The following is a 14,148-nucleotide window of genomic DNA, read 5'->3' on the forward strand; positions in this document are numbered from 1 at the left end:
TTCGGATCAAATTAGAAAACAAGGTTTTTGGACGTTTTTTTGGCTTATTTTATGTTCGCATGTTTTAGATGGTGCGTACGTATAAAAAGAAGAGGTATCAGGGGGAATGGTCGGGAGAAAATATGACTACAGCTGCTAATAAGGTTTTAACGAGACCGCTGTCCCTACGTAGACTCTTTTGTTACCAACAACTAATTTTCTCATATGGGGTGAATCGGATATGTGTGATTTTTCATGTTTTGGTTTGCAAAAGTTTACAGTTTTTGTTTATTTTCATTTAAGTTATTCGATTTTGTTGGTAAATGGCCATTAGCATGTTTTGGATTTATTGTTAATATATATAGTGGCATATAGGAGTGATATTATGTTGCACTTTCTGTAGGTGGCGTGATAAAAAATTTAACTGGAAAGGAGGAATAAAAATAATGGTCAAATGCAACATTAAAGATACCAATGATAGTTGATCTCAATTATTTGACCTTTGTGATTCTTAATCATATGATTAACATTGTTAACCATTATTAATTAAGATTTTAGGACAGAGTTTTTTTGATCCGTTTTACCCCTTAAAATGGGGCGAATCGGATTTTTTACGAGGTTTTGTATTTTATTTTTCATAAATCATATTTAAGTTTTATTTTATGTCTGAACCTTGGATTCCGTTCATTAATAAACAATTTATCCAACTGAATATTAAAAAACAGTATCACCTTAAAAAAAATATTTATTGACCGTCAAACAAAAAATGATCCGATTCGCCTCGGTCTACCCTACGACGACGCGAAGGAAACATTCTTCTCTGCAGTGTTTTAAAATTATGTTACGTATGTATTTAAATAGCAATGATTCTGGTGAAGGGGTAGACCTAATGATATATCTTACCTACTTGAGATTCGTGATTACTTACCTTGTAGTTAACTACACTGGGTAAGTGGGTACTAGTTACAGTAGTAGTTACTTATCTAGTTACAGATTACGGAAGTCAGTCCAAAAAAGAGTAAAATAGACGTCCATTACAAGGTGACACAAAAATGATAAATCCATCAGGTAACTGAGCATAATTATTTATTTAAACTTTATTGCACAAAATAAATACTTAATGTACAAAGGGCGAACTTAAGTTAAAGCCATAATTAATATCTATAATTTGACAACAGACAGCTTCAATTTACTCACAGTTATGTGTAAACATAAACACGTATCATTATTATGAAATTATTTTCTTGCATATGAACACAACCACAATATTGTCATTTCTTTAAAACAGTCACTATTTTGTTATAATGCCATTAAAAAAAAATATGTAGAGTATTTTATAAAAAACACAGTTTATGACCAGTCCAACCTCACAATGTTTTGTTTTTGTAAAGACCCTTTAGCATGCCCTAAGTAATATTCAGTCCTTTATGACAACATTAAAATTCCACACAAGACAAATTCATCACAATCTCATATCAGAACAGAGTGATTGAGTAAATTCCTCTTTTTAAACTTTTACTATTTTAGAATTTTTCAAATTCAATAAGATTTTTGGTGAAAAACTTATTATCAGAAGGATCTAGTCTGGTAACCAGGTCATCGAAAGTATTAAACAGTTGCCACTTGTTTGGATGGTTAGTCCAACAACAGGTATAAGCCGTTGCCGCTTGTCTGGATATTAGTCCAAAACTGGGCAGTAAAACAAAAAATATAATATATATTTGCCACTTGTTCGAATGGTCCAAAGAGATTAGTCCAACAACTGGGCAGTAAAAAAAAATATATGGTTGCCACTTGTTTGGATGGTCCAAAGACATTAGTCCAACAACTGGGCAGTAAAAAAAAAGTTTCCACTTGTTCGGATGGTCCAAAGAGATTAGTCCAACAACTCGGCTAAACAGTTGCCACTTGTTCGGATGGTCCAGCAGAGATTTGTCCAACAACTGGGCTGCTAAAAAAAAAACGAGCTGCCACTTGTTACAATGGTTCAGAAAGATTAGTCTAACAAATGGGCGGTTCGATCATTAGGAACCATAGTTTGCCTGCCACTTGCTGTATCGGGTCTGAATGGCTTAGTTCAGTACCTGGGCGGTCCAACCAACTGGTTCCCTAAGCTCAGACTTCGTTTTAGCAGCCACTTGTTTGGATGGGTCATAGAGATTTAGTTCAACAACTGGGCTGCTCAATCAACTGAGCTTCCATTTCTCATTTTTTTAATTGATCATTAGCTTCGTCTAGCAATTGATTTCAAAATATGACTAACGCTTTTTGGATGAGGTGGAGACTTTAAACCACTGTTTTTTTTAGTATTCTCATCTCATGTAAAGCTTATGATGCTAACCTAATCTTTGTTTAGAAGCGTTAAACTTCATGGTTGGTTTTCATGTATTAATGAGTCATATTTAATCAACAAAGTCCATAAACAAATTATGACCAATAAATCACTTCAGATACCAAAGAACTAATTTTAATAGAATTTCACATACCTTTTGTAAATAGGAAGTGTTGTGGAGTATTACAGGGAGTATAAATTAAAAACGGCTTTCCTGATTTTAGCACAAGTGTAATGTGTGAATTGACACATAGATACATGGAATGGGAATAAAAAGAAAAAGCGCCTGCACGTTTTGCAGAGCAATATTACGTCTAAACAAATATGAGTTCTTAAATTTAAACATGCCCCCGGGGTTGAAAGGAAGCCTTTCAAGCAGAATCGGTAGCCACAGGAAGTGGACAAATCTTGCTGAAAGCGCGTCGAACGACTCCTCCAGCTGTCTTCACATCAGCCACTCGAGATATGCCATCCTGTCCAGGGTGAATGGCTACAATGCGTCCCAGTCTCCATTTCAACGGAGGAAGATTGTCCTCCTTCAGAACAACGAGGGTATTATTCTTAAGGGAATCATGGTTGAGTCTCCACTTGATTCGTTGTTGCAGTTCTGGGACGTACTCTTTAGTCCACCGAGCCCAGAAATGTTGACGGAGTTGTTCGATTCGGTGGAATCGAGACAGATGCTGATAAGTGTGGTCCCGCAGATCCTGCACCGGCAATGATGTCAGTGAACGTCCGACAAGAAAATGTCCAGGGGTGAGCGCTGAGAGATCGTCCGGGTGTGATGACAGAGGCGTGAGTGGCCGAGAATTCAACAGGGCTTCAATATTGATGAGTGTAGAGTTAAGCTGTTCATAAGTCAAGTTACAATTGCCCAACACTCGTTGCAAATGGAATTTAACTGATTTGACACCCGCCTCCCAAAGACCCCCGAAGTGAGGTGCGTAAGCAGGCAGAAAATGAAATCTAGTATTTTCACTAGCTAAAGTCTCAGCCAAAGAGTTGCAGTTTTCCTTCAGAAACTTTGTAATTTCATTATAGGCTCCGACAAATGCAGTGCCGTTATCGGAATAAATGTTGTCTGGCTGTCCCCGTCGAGACATGAAGCGAGACAGTGCTAACAAATAAGTTTTACTAGTTAAATCTCCCACCAATTCTAAATGTATCGCCTTGGTTGTGAAGCATATAAAAATAGCAACATAAACTTTAACTAGTGCGCAACCACGACCTTGACGGCTGGCTGCCATGAGTGGACCTGCGTAGTCCACGCCCACATTCCTAAACGGGTAGCCTCCAGGTGACAACCGAGAATTTGGCAAATTCCCCATCAATGGAGCAATTACTTGTCCCTTCATGATTTTACATCGCACACATTGATGGTAGCAAGCCTTTGCCAAATTACGACCCCCTATGGGCCAGTAGGTTTCTTTAATCGTTGCTAACAACAGCTGGGGCGGTGCATGGAGAAGCCTTTTATGTTCCTGATTAAATAATAATTTTGTGAATCGATGTGTGGACTGTATAATAATGGGATGTTTTTTCTCGTACAGAAATTCTGAATTGGAAAGACGGCCTCCCACACGCATTAAGTTGTCGTTGTCTAGGAATGGGTTGAATTTCAAGAGCTTACTCTTTTTTGGTAAATTTTGTTTTTTTAATAATATATCATATTCTGAAAATGATTCGCTCTGACTGAATTTGGTAATCACCTTTAATGAATTATTTAATTCGTCATGATTGAGGTACGTGGACGACGTCGACGTTGCATTTTTGCGGCATTTTTTAATGAAACGAAGAGCATACGCAAAAGCACGAATGAGCCGCGAAAGGTTAGAGAAACGATTGAAATCTATTAATGGCTCATTAATTATGTTAACGTGCAATGAAACCTCAACGCGGGTTTCAGGCAGCTCATCGCCGTGCTTTGTGGTAGGATTCGAGGGCCACTGAGCGACGTCTTGTTGCAAGAAACTGGGACCCGACCACCACAAATCTAACGAGTCTATAACACGTGCATGCAATCCACGGGAAATTAAGTCCGCTGGGTTTTGGTCCGTTGGAACATGCCTCCAAGTACAACTGCCGGTAATTTCTAGAATGTCCGACACTCGGTTCCTCACAAAAGGTTGCAACCTACTTGGCATCATCTTAAGCCAACCTAACACTATAGTCGAGTCGGTCCAAAATGTCGTGTTTCTAACCTGAGCTCTAAGTGAAGTCATGACCTTGTCATACAGATGAGCACTAACGAGAGCGCCACACAACTCAAGCCTAGGTATAGTCGTAGGTTTAATCGGACTGACTCGACTTTTTGCGATCAATAACCTAACTAATACCTGACCTTCTTTGTCTACACTACGTACGTACACACAAGCGCCGTACGCGCGTTCAGATGCGTCTGAGAAAATGTGTAAATCGAAGGCTACGTGTGAGTTGCAAATGACATGACGAGGGACTCTGACATCATTCAGTGCCGGCAATCCTTCCAAGAGTTCTACCCATTGTTTGGTGATCTCTGGAGGCAGTTCTTCTTCCCATGTAATCTTTTGAAGCCACAACCGCTGCAGTAGCATCTTCATGGTGATTACAAACGGAGACAGAAGACCTAACGGATCGAAGATCTGAGCAATCACCGATAGCATGTCGCGTTTGGTATTTCCTTTGGGAACTAGTTTTCCTATTGGAAAATACAGCTCATCGGACTCAGGGTGCCAGCCTAAGCCTAACGTTTTGCTGGGCTCATTTGATCCTATATTCAAATTCACAGAGGATTGAGAGGGTTCACATAGGAGGCGAGGCTCGTTTGACTTCCACTTACGCAGGTTCATTCCTGCTGAAGACAGTGCTTGAGTCACTTTATGGCGAATCTCTTCCACCGCAGTAAGGTCATCTCCTCCTGTCAGCAGGTCGTCTACATAAAAATCGTGAACGATGACTTCTTTGACCTTCTCATCGTCACAATCTAAGCCTATTTGTTTGAGACACCTGGTGGCTAGGAACGGAGCACTGGCTGTCCCATAAGAGACAGTATTGAGCTCGTGCACTAATAGTGGCTTGGTCTCCGAACTGCGCCAAAGAATTTTTTGAAGGTGGCGGTCGTCAGGATGCACCCATATCTGACGGTACATTTTCTCCACGTCCGAAGAAATGATGTACCGGTGCTGCCTGAACCTAATAAGGATAGACAGAAGGTCGTCTTGCACAGTGGGTCCAACCATCTGAATGTCATTCAGACTGATACCTGAGGTAGACGGGCTGCTAGCATTATATACGACACGGAGCTTTGTCGTGGAGCTATCACGCAAAATTCCGTGGTGGGGTATGTAATAGCCCTTTTCTTCCCTTGAGACCTGCCTACCTTGCGACATGTGACCCAAACTTTCATACTCTGCCATGAAATCAGTGTATAAACCTTTAAATGAGGGCTTGGTTTTAATTCTGCGTTCCAATGAAAGCATGCAATGCTTCGCGCGTTGAAATGAATCGCCTAATACACTTTCGCTTTGTTTTAAAGGAAGCCTGACACAAAATCGTCCGTCGGCTAGCCGCGTAGTATTTTCAACGAAATGTTCTTCGCACATTTTCTCCTCAGGTGAATAGTGAGACGACTTATGGCTAACTTCTTCGAGTTGCCAAAACCGCGTTAATTGGGTTTGGATGTCGTCGTTACATTTTAAATCATTATTACCTGTGTGCGAGAGACCAGAAGCAAAAAAGCACTGCATACTGGAAGGCAGATAGTCGGTAATTGCCCGACCAGCAACCAAGAAGCCAAAGCGAGTTTCACAGAGCATCGGCAGTCCGGTACCTAGTCTGATGATCTGAGGCTGAGTAGGAAACGAGTCCCAAAATACTTCAGATCCTAATATTATATCGACCGGTGCAGGGTTATAAAAGTTTGGATCGGCCAAACAAATGTCACTTGGAATATTAAGATCCGTCAAATCAATTTGACGACATGGGACGTCATCAGTAAGAGATGGCATAACGTAACAGTTTACTGTTACTGAATATGTGTCATTTAAAGATTTAATAGGAAGTAGACACATTTCTCCTATGTTAGTAGTCTGTTTATTTATACCAAGAACAGACGTGTTAATTTGATTCGTTGGTAAATTTAATTTCTCACAAAAACTCTGAGATATTAGACATGCGAAACTACCATTGTCTAACATGGCGCGAGCGACATGCTCTTTATTGTTGCTATCGTAAACCTTTACTAATGCCGTCGCAAGCATACCATGTTTCCCTTGTCGCGAATTAACCATTTGAGCCGATAATGCCTGTACAGAGGCGGGCGAGGAATCATATGAACTATTTCCTAAGCCAGAATGAGATGCCACGGGCGCGACAGGTGATAATTGATTACTAGGAAAAATCGATTTATTATTTTTAGTTGAATTATCCTCCTCGCCGCGGCCGGACGCGCAGTCACCGCTCGATCTAGATTTGCAATCGGTAACATGAACTAACGTGTTATGTTTTCGCTTGCATAACTTGCACCCCGGCTTTTTGCAATGATTAGCATAATGTCCACCGCGTAAACAGTTATAACAAACCTTTAAACTGGGTAACAATTCCAATCGCGCAGCGTTGCTAAGGGCGAGAAACTGTAAACAACTAGGTAAATAATGTTCACCGCTGCATTTTGGGCACTTAGCGACAGTGTTTTGTTTCGTATCTTGTACGGACATGGTTTTCAGTTTCGGTGTGTTTTTGTGAGAAGTGTTAACTCGACCGGCAGTGTTATTTGTGGACAGTTCCAACGTTTCTAATAAATCAGAACGATTTCGCATGAATGTTAAAAACGCTTCGAGAGTAATTGGCTTATCTTTATCTAAGCGACCTTTGTATTCTTCCCATTCCCGGTACGACTTAGCATCTAACTTATGTGACACAATGTAAATAAGTAACGTGTCCCATTGTTTTACTGGTTCGCCTAGTGATTCTAAGGCAAGCAAGTTTTTGTTTAACTGGTCGATCATACGTTTTAACGCAAATGAAGACTCCTTGATAATTGTTTCGATATTAAAAATTGCCGAAACATGGTTTTGTAGCAATAAACGCTTGTTATCGAAACGATCACATAGGAGCTTCCATGCAGTTTGATAATTTTTAGAACAAAATTCGACCGATTTAACAACCACTGCCGCTGAACCATCCAATGACGATCTCAAATAGTGAAACTTATTTATCTCGTCAATTTCGTCATTTGAATGAATTAAGCTTAGGAATGTGTCGTGAAACTCGAGCCAATTTTCGTAAGAACCTGAGAATTTTGGCAACTGTATGACGGGAAGTTTAACTAGCTTATGATTGCTAGCACTTGAGATACTTGCACGTTCGCTACCCAGGTCTTCTTGATTTTTATTAAATGAAGTTAACATATCTTGCGCTTTAGCAATTGCACCGAAGTACTGGGTTTCGAACTCAGTTCGCTCAGATAACTGAATATCCATGCTTGTCGACAAACATTCTAACTTTAACTGCACTTCATCATACTCACTAAATAATGTTTCCATTCTACTAATTCTTAACTGCAACTCATTGGCGGCAACAGAGGTAAGTGAAGAGCTTTCCAAAGAATTTATGTAGTTTGAAAAGTTAGTTAGCCGGCCTTTATAACTGCCACGTTTTTTGATTAATTCCTTTTCTTCGGACATTTTGAGAGGCGTGTGTTGTCAACTGAAATGTTATACAATGCAAAATTAACTTAAATGTATAAGCAATATATGAAAGTACAGTTGTTGCCTAATTTTTACTACGTTAACAGTTTATTTAAGTGTACATTTATTTTATTTACTTAGTTTAAGTTTTAACACTAATAATTGTATATAAATTTAATGTTTTGTAAGAATTATTTAATATGATTCGAGGTGAAAGCTAACCTATTGTTTTATTTAACACCTAATACCTATGTCTAATCGTCCAGTTTATTTAATGATTTACTTATTTCACAGTTCGTAGATTTATTAGTTAATTAAAAGCCTAGGCAAATATCAGTGAATCACTAATACAGATTAACTAATTACGAAATAAAATTAAAGTGAAGTAGCAATCTGACGTGACAAAGGTTAACCTATCGGTTAGTTACGTGGTTAAATTAAACAATTAAAATGATACTAACCGTATTAAATCGTATCCTTATACTTAATTACTACCTGTATGACGAGTGATGGGTGAAAATTAAGAATACTGAAGGCTTAACTCTGTCTTCAAGTCCGGCAAGCCCACGTGAACACGATCCTCCTTTCCCAAGTCAGCTTGATCTCTTGATTTTCTGACGAATTTCTTAATGTATTCACTCGTCAACTCCTTTTATTATATAATCTGGATTATTTTCTGTATATTCTTAATCCGGCTCGTTCCAGGACCATGTTTTGGAGTATTACAGGGAGTATAAATTAAAAACGGCTTTCCTGATTTTAGCACAAGTGTAATGTGTGAATTGACACATAGATACATGGAATGGGAATAAAAAGAAAAAGCGCCTGCACGTTTTGCAGAGCAATATTACGTCTAAACAAATATGAGTTCTTAAATTTAAACAGGAAGTATGCTGCGTAGTGTCACAAAATAGAAGTAAACCCAAGATTTACAATTCAGCAAATTTAATCAATCATCATAATACCAACAAAAGATGTCAAAACATAATTAACTACACTTACATAAAAATTTAACTGAATGCATTATAAAAGAACGCAACCTGGAGGTTTTTCTTGGCGCTTCTTTTCCACCAGAGCCTTTCCGAAGCGTCGGTAAACTCATTTTTCCTTTGCCACAAAAATAAACACGTACAAAAAAAATATTAAAAATAAAATAACCCACATTAATTTAAAGGTACAAGCAAGTAAATATCTTTTTTAAAGTACTTGTGAATTAAAATGGATTGAAAATAATTAAAACATTCAATTCCTTTGATCAATCCTATTATTAAATTATCACTTGATGTCAGACTGACCGAAGCAAGACAGTCATAAATAGCCGTGTTAGCGGGAACTAATCAATAATTTTATTAGACTGCATAAAATACATTTAATTTTTATTTCCAAGTATAATTTATTTACATTTAAATGTAGCATTAATCTAAAATCATTAGAACACATCATCGTCATCATCATCATGATCGTACATAAGACAGAAACATTAATTATGTTGAATCTTTGTTAACATAAGTTAAAATAATCGATGATTCATTAGAAAATAATAATAATAATAATATGATACCTAACTTTATATTAAAGGAAAAAATGGAAAAATTTACGCTTCCGGCAGGACTTGAACCCGCATCCTCCACAATCCGTGTGTTGCTCTAACCAATTGAGCTACGGAAGCCTACCAGGACATCGCAAATCTTTCCATTCCTTTCTTTATGTAAACACACCTTTGGGGTGGCGTATAGCGACATCTACCGACAGACAATTACATCTTTTAACGGCACCGGAGTCTCAAGTTGCATTGAGAATTTGTTTTGTGGAGGATGCGGGTTCAAGTCCTGCCGGAAGCGTAAATTTTTCAATTTTTTCCTTTAATATAAAGTTTGGAATATTGCTTGCAGACGTATCTGCTTGTTAAAAAAATTGATTTAAATGATTGATTTAATATGATACCTGCTGTATCTGACATAAAAATCAAGCAGTAAACTCAATGATCTGTTGTAAGTGTTTTAAATCAATCTGTACTTTTATTCATTAAAACTTAACTATACGACCACTTTAAGCATGCGTCTCTGAGCACGAGTTACTGGTCAGTATGGCCGTGTTAGCGGTTTTCCAAAAATAAGAGTAATAATATCGCATTTTTATTTACTTGTGTTCATTTATAAAAAGTAATGCGATTGAACTTGCCAATTTGACTTTAGTTAAAATGATTAAACAATTGTGACGTCACTACCGGTCAGCCCACCTCACCTGACGAACAGGTGAGGAGGTCGAGATTGGAGGGTCGATGGTCTAGTAAAAGGCCTTGCACCTCATTAAGCGACGATTATTATCTGAGCAGCATGAGGAGTAAGACCTTAACAGTCCGTGCTAACAAAAGTGTTCTAAAAAGTGTATTATTCTTATTAGCTGTGTGACGTCCAGGCTCCGTTGTGTACTGGGTGATCAAATGAAACAACTGTTATCACTCGTGCACTCCGCCAGCCACCCGCATGACATGACACTTCTCCACGGAGTGAAGCTAGCGGGTAGTTGCGTCGTACTGTTTATTGTGTAATCGTCACATCTCTCCCTTTTTATAACGATTTATTTATTTTACTTTATATATTTATCATGCAACAATAGTTCAGTTTATCGTATTATCTTATACTCGCTAGGTTAATTTATTTTTCCAATCTAGGTATACTACCACGGGTTCGGAAAGGTTAACCTCAGACCCGAGAAGAACCGGCGTAAGAAACTCGGCGAGGTGTGGATGTATTCATTTTACAACAGTTAAATAATAAATATTTTCCAACACTAGCAAGCCTTTAAATCTGTAAAACTATTATTTTACTTTTACAATTTCTTCTTAGGTGTCAGTCCCTCTCCTTCTCCTATTTGCAGTTTTGAGTTTTTTATTCAATTGCTTATAACTCAAAGATTTAATTTAAACGCCTTAATTACTACATTTTCCTTTTGATGCTTACACATTTCCAGGTATTTCCATTAGCATACAATATAATATTTTACTAATTAATACCTATTTCATGATTTAGGTACAATAACATTGTAAGCTTGCCTAGCGTCTTGGACATTAGTTACTTATTGGCAATAACTGATTGACTCAGTTTTACTTGTCTTGTATGATGTTAATATATATAATGCAATTTAAAATACTTGTAGATAATCCAAGGTCAAATAAAGTAGGAATGTTACATTCGTTGTAGAGGTACCACGTCAAGTATGATTAGTTTTACTTGTGAATAGGTTAAGCAAACAATAATCTATATAAATAGATTTATATATTATTAATTTGTTAGGTACCTACTAAGATTTACCTGCCTATTTGACCATTATTATTATTAATTGCATTGCATACATATCTAATTATCGTTCTTTAATTATAATACTTGAATAATATAATCTTGACATCAATTAATCCAAATATTTATTTTATTCATTTTATTGCTCAAAAAGTAACACAGCAAATATAATATCGAATGTAATATTATTCTAGCAACTTACTTATGCGAAGAATCATAATTACAATTTATGTTATGAAAATAACGTAACACTTTACTAATTGAAAGCTGATTTTTCAATTGAATTGTGACCAGAATTGAATCAGAATTCAATTGTGAAACATAGGTATACACCTTGTATGTCTGCTTCCTATATCCTGCCTTTGGTAAGTATGTCATTTAACTTCAATAAACATCTTCCAACGAACCAATGGAATTCCATTATTCTAACCATGATCCCATGAAATACTGAGTACACCAGAGTACAGTTCAAATGTTTAGGTACTTTACCATTTTATCGTTACGTTCAACGTTTCCAAATGATAAGACCTAGGTTTTTGGTCTTTTGAGTCTTAGTGCTCAATTAGTACAATAAATGTGTACTCTTGGGTAGATCAATGAAGTGGTTCAAACTACAACTTTAATCTACTAGTTTTACTTAATTAGTTAGCCTCAACAAATTAAACATCAGGCAAACTGCCATTGAGAGCGATCAAAATCACGGTTAATTCGAATACTTATTGTTTTTATTTTATAATGTGTAGGTACCTACACACAGTATTTAGTTATTTGTTTCTGTTTTGATTTAATGTATCGGTTCTGAGACTATGTATAATTTCTAATGTATGTATACGACGACCGGTCTGGCCTAGTGGGTAGTGACCCTGCCTATGAAGCCGATGGTCCCGGGTTCGAATCCTGGTAAGGGCATTTATTTGTATGATGATACAGATATTTGTTCCTGAGTCATGGTTGTTTCTATGTATTTAAGTATTTATATATTATATATATCGTTGTCTGAGTACCCACAACACAAGCTTTCTTGAGCTTACCGTGGGACTTAGTCAATTTGTGTAAGAATGTCCCTATAATATTTATTTATTAATAATATTTATTTATTATTTTTATTATGTATTGTCTCAACCGCATACCTAAGAGTTTTGGCATCCTTAATTATTGTAAGTTTATGCATGTGACTGAAATAAGGAAATATATTTTCCGGTAAAGTGCCTTTTTAATTACACTTAATTATAATTAGTCATCACATCACACACATCACTCATCTTCATCTGAGTAGGTGTACCTACTACCTAGGTAGTTAAAAAGGGACTTCGTCATCTACACTGTTAACCGACAAAAGTCGTATGTCTATTTACAAGACATTAGGTTAACTGCTGGTCACTAGAGTTTTTGCTGTTAGTACCTTAGTCATGGTTGCCTTGGGTATAGTTTCGTAGTTTAGTTAAGTAAGCAGTGCTTCCTCACCGTGTAAGGCTCCCCGCATCGCCACTTCAGTTTTTACAGCATTGACTTTAGGTACTACATGACATGATGTATTATGACAGGCCCAGCGTCTATTTACGTACCTGTTGTACTTGAGTTTGTAATTGAGCTTTGCCCTGATTATTATTCTATAGAATCATGTATTCCGGCTCTAAAATAGATTGGAATTGGGATTTATTATATGAAATCTGGGTCATATACGATTTTGAAGAATTGTATATCCTCATCTATTTATAGGTTTTGGGCAGTTTAGGCATGCCTCTGTGTTCCAGAATTTCCACGGCTACTTACGCAGAATGCATTATTACTCTTATCCTGGTCACCTGCTTGTTTCTCTTAAACTATAATTTAACCTGTCTTCTAACTGTTCCAACAGGATTGCTACAACAATCTTTAACCGGAATACCGTCTAAGTCGTCGTATAATATATTTTTATATATACTTTGTTCGTTTTTATTTAAGCTGATACATTAAGTTCTTACCCATACGAACATCTGCAAAATGCAGTAAATTTTGTAACGTAGATACGTTACGTAACCTAGGTTACATTTATAAAATTAAATTAGATTGATAAATAACTTATAACGCGGGCCCGCGCGGAGAGAGGGTCCGCGGGACGGGGACGCCGCTAGCCGGTTTACTTCGAACAAAAGAGTGTTGCACGAAGTACAGTGAGTCGCAATAAGAAGGAACAGTTTTGTAAACATAATATTAAAGTGTTATAAGTTATTTATCAATCTAATTTAATTTTATAAATGTAACCTAGGTTACGTAACGTATCTACGTTACAATTTATGATACGGGTATAGGTTAGAAGAAGGTTAAATTGTAATACTTTACAGGAAATGTTTTCCAACTGGCGTATTTTTTATTTTTTTTGTATAATTGAAACCTACCCTGAATCTACATTAGTAGATAACGTGCTTGTTTCTCTTAAACTATAATTTAACCTGTCTTCTAACTGTTCCAACAGGATTGCTACAACAATCTTTAACCGGAATACCGTCTAAGTCGTCGTATAATATATTTTTATATATACTTTGTTCGTTTTTATTTAAGCTGATACATTAAGTTCTTACCCATACGAACATCTGCAAAATGCAGTAAATTTATGATACGGGTATAGGTTAGAAGAAGGTTAAATTGTAATACTTTACAGGAAATGTTTTCCAACTGGCGTATTTTTTATTTTTTTTGTATAATTGAAACCTACCCTGAATCTACATTAGTATCTCTGCCTATTCCCGAGGCCATCCATCTATACCTACGCCTTAAGTTAACTGGAACAGTAGCAGGGGCACTAAACTGCTTATTATATAATTTCGAATTCAATAAATACATTACATAATAGGAGGTCACTCTATACTAACATAATGTCAGTTTATGACTA

General features: G+C 36.9%; 1 protein-coding gene and 1 non-coding gene across 2 annotated transcripts; both read right to left on the reverse strand.

Moving 5' to 3' along the window:
• Positions 1 to 2,682: 2,682 nt before the first annotated feature.
• LOC134805402 (uncharacterized) lies at positions 2,683 to 6,297 on the reverse strand. Its single transcript, XM_063778714.1, has one exon. The coding sequence runs from the start codon at positions 6,295 to 6,297 to the stop codon at positions 2,683 to 2,685; it is 3,615 nt and encodes a 1,204-aa protein (XP_063634784.1).
• A 3,277-nt stretch (positions 6,298 to 9,574) lies between these two features.
• Positions 9,575 to 9,646, reverse strand: Trnas-gga (transfer RNA serine (anticodon GGA)). Its single transcript has one exon. It is a non-coding gene; the product is annotated as a tRNA-Ser (tRNA).
• Between the last annotated feature and the right edge of the window lie 4,502 nt (positions 9,647 to 14,148).

This window comes from Cydia splendana, unplaced genomic scaffold (assembly GCF_910591565.1).
Source record: "Cydia splendana unplaced genomic scaffold, ilCydSple1.2 scaffold_103_ctg1, whole genome shotgun sequence".
Lineage (NCBI taxonomy): Eukaryota > Metazoa > Arthropoda > Insecta > Lepidoptera > Tortricidae > Cydia > Cydia splendana.

Bases quoted from the DNA above. Each gene is read 5' to 3' on its own strand.
- LOC134805402 (XM_063778714.1), bottom strand. From the start codon at position 6,297: ATGCCATCTCTTACTGATGACGTCCCATGTCGTCAAATTGATTTGACG.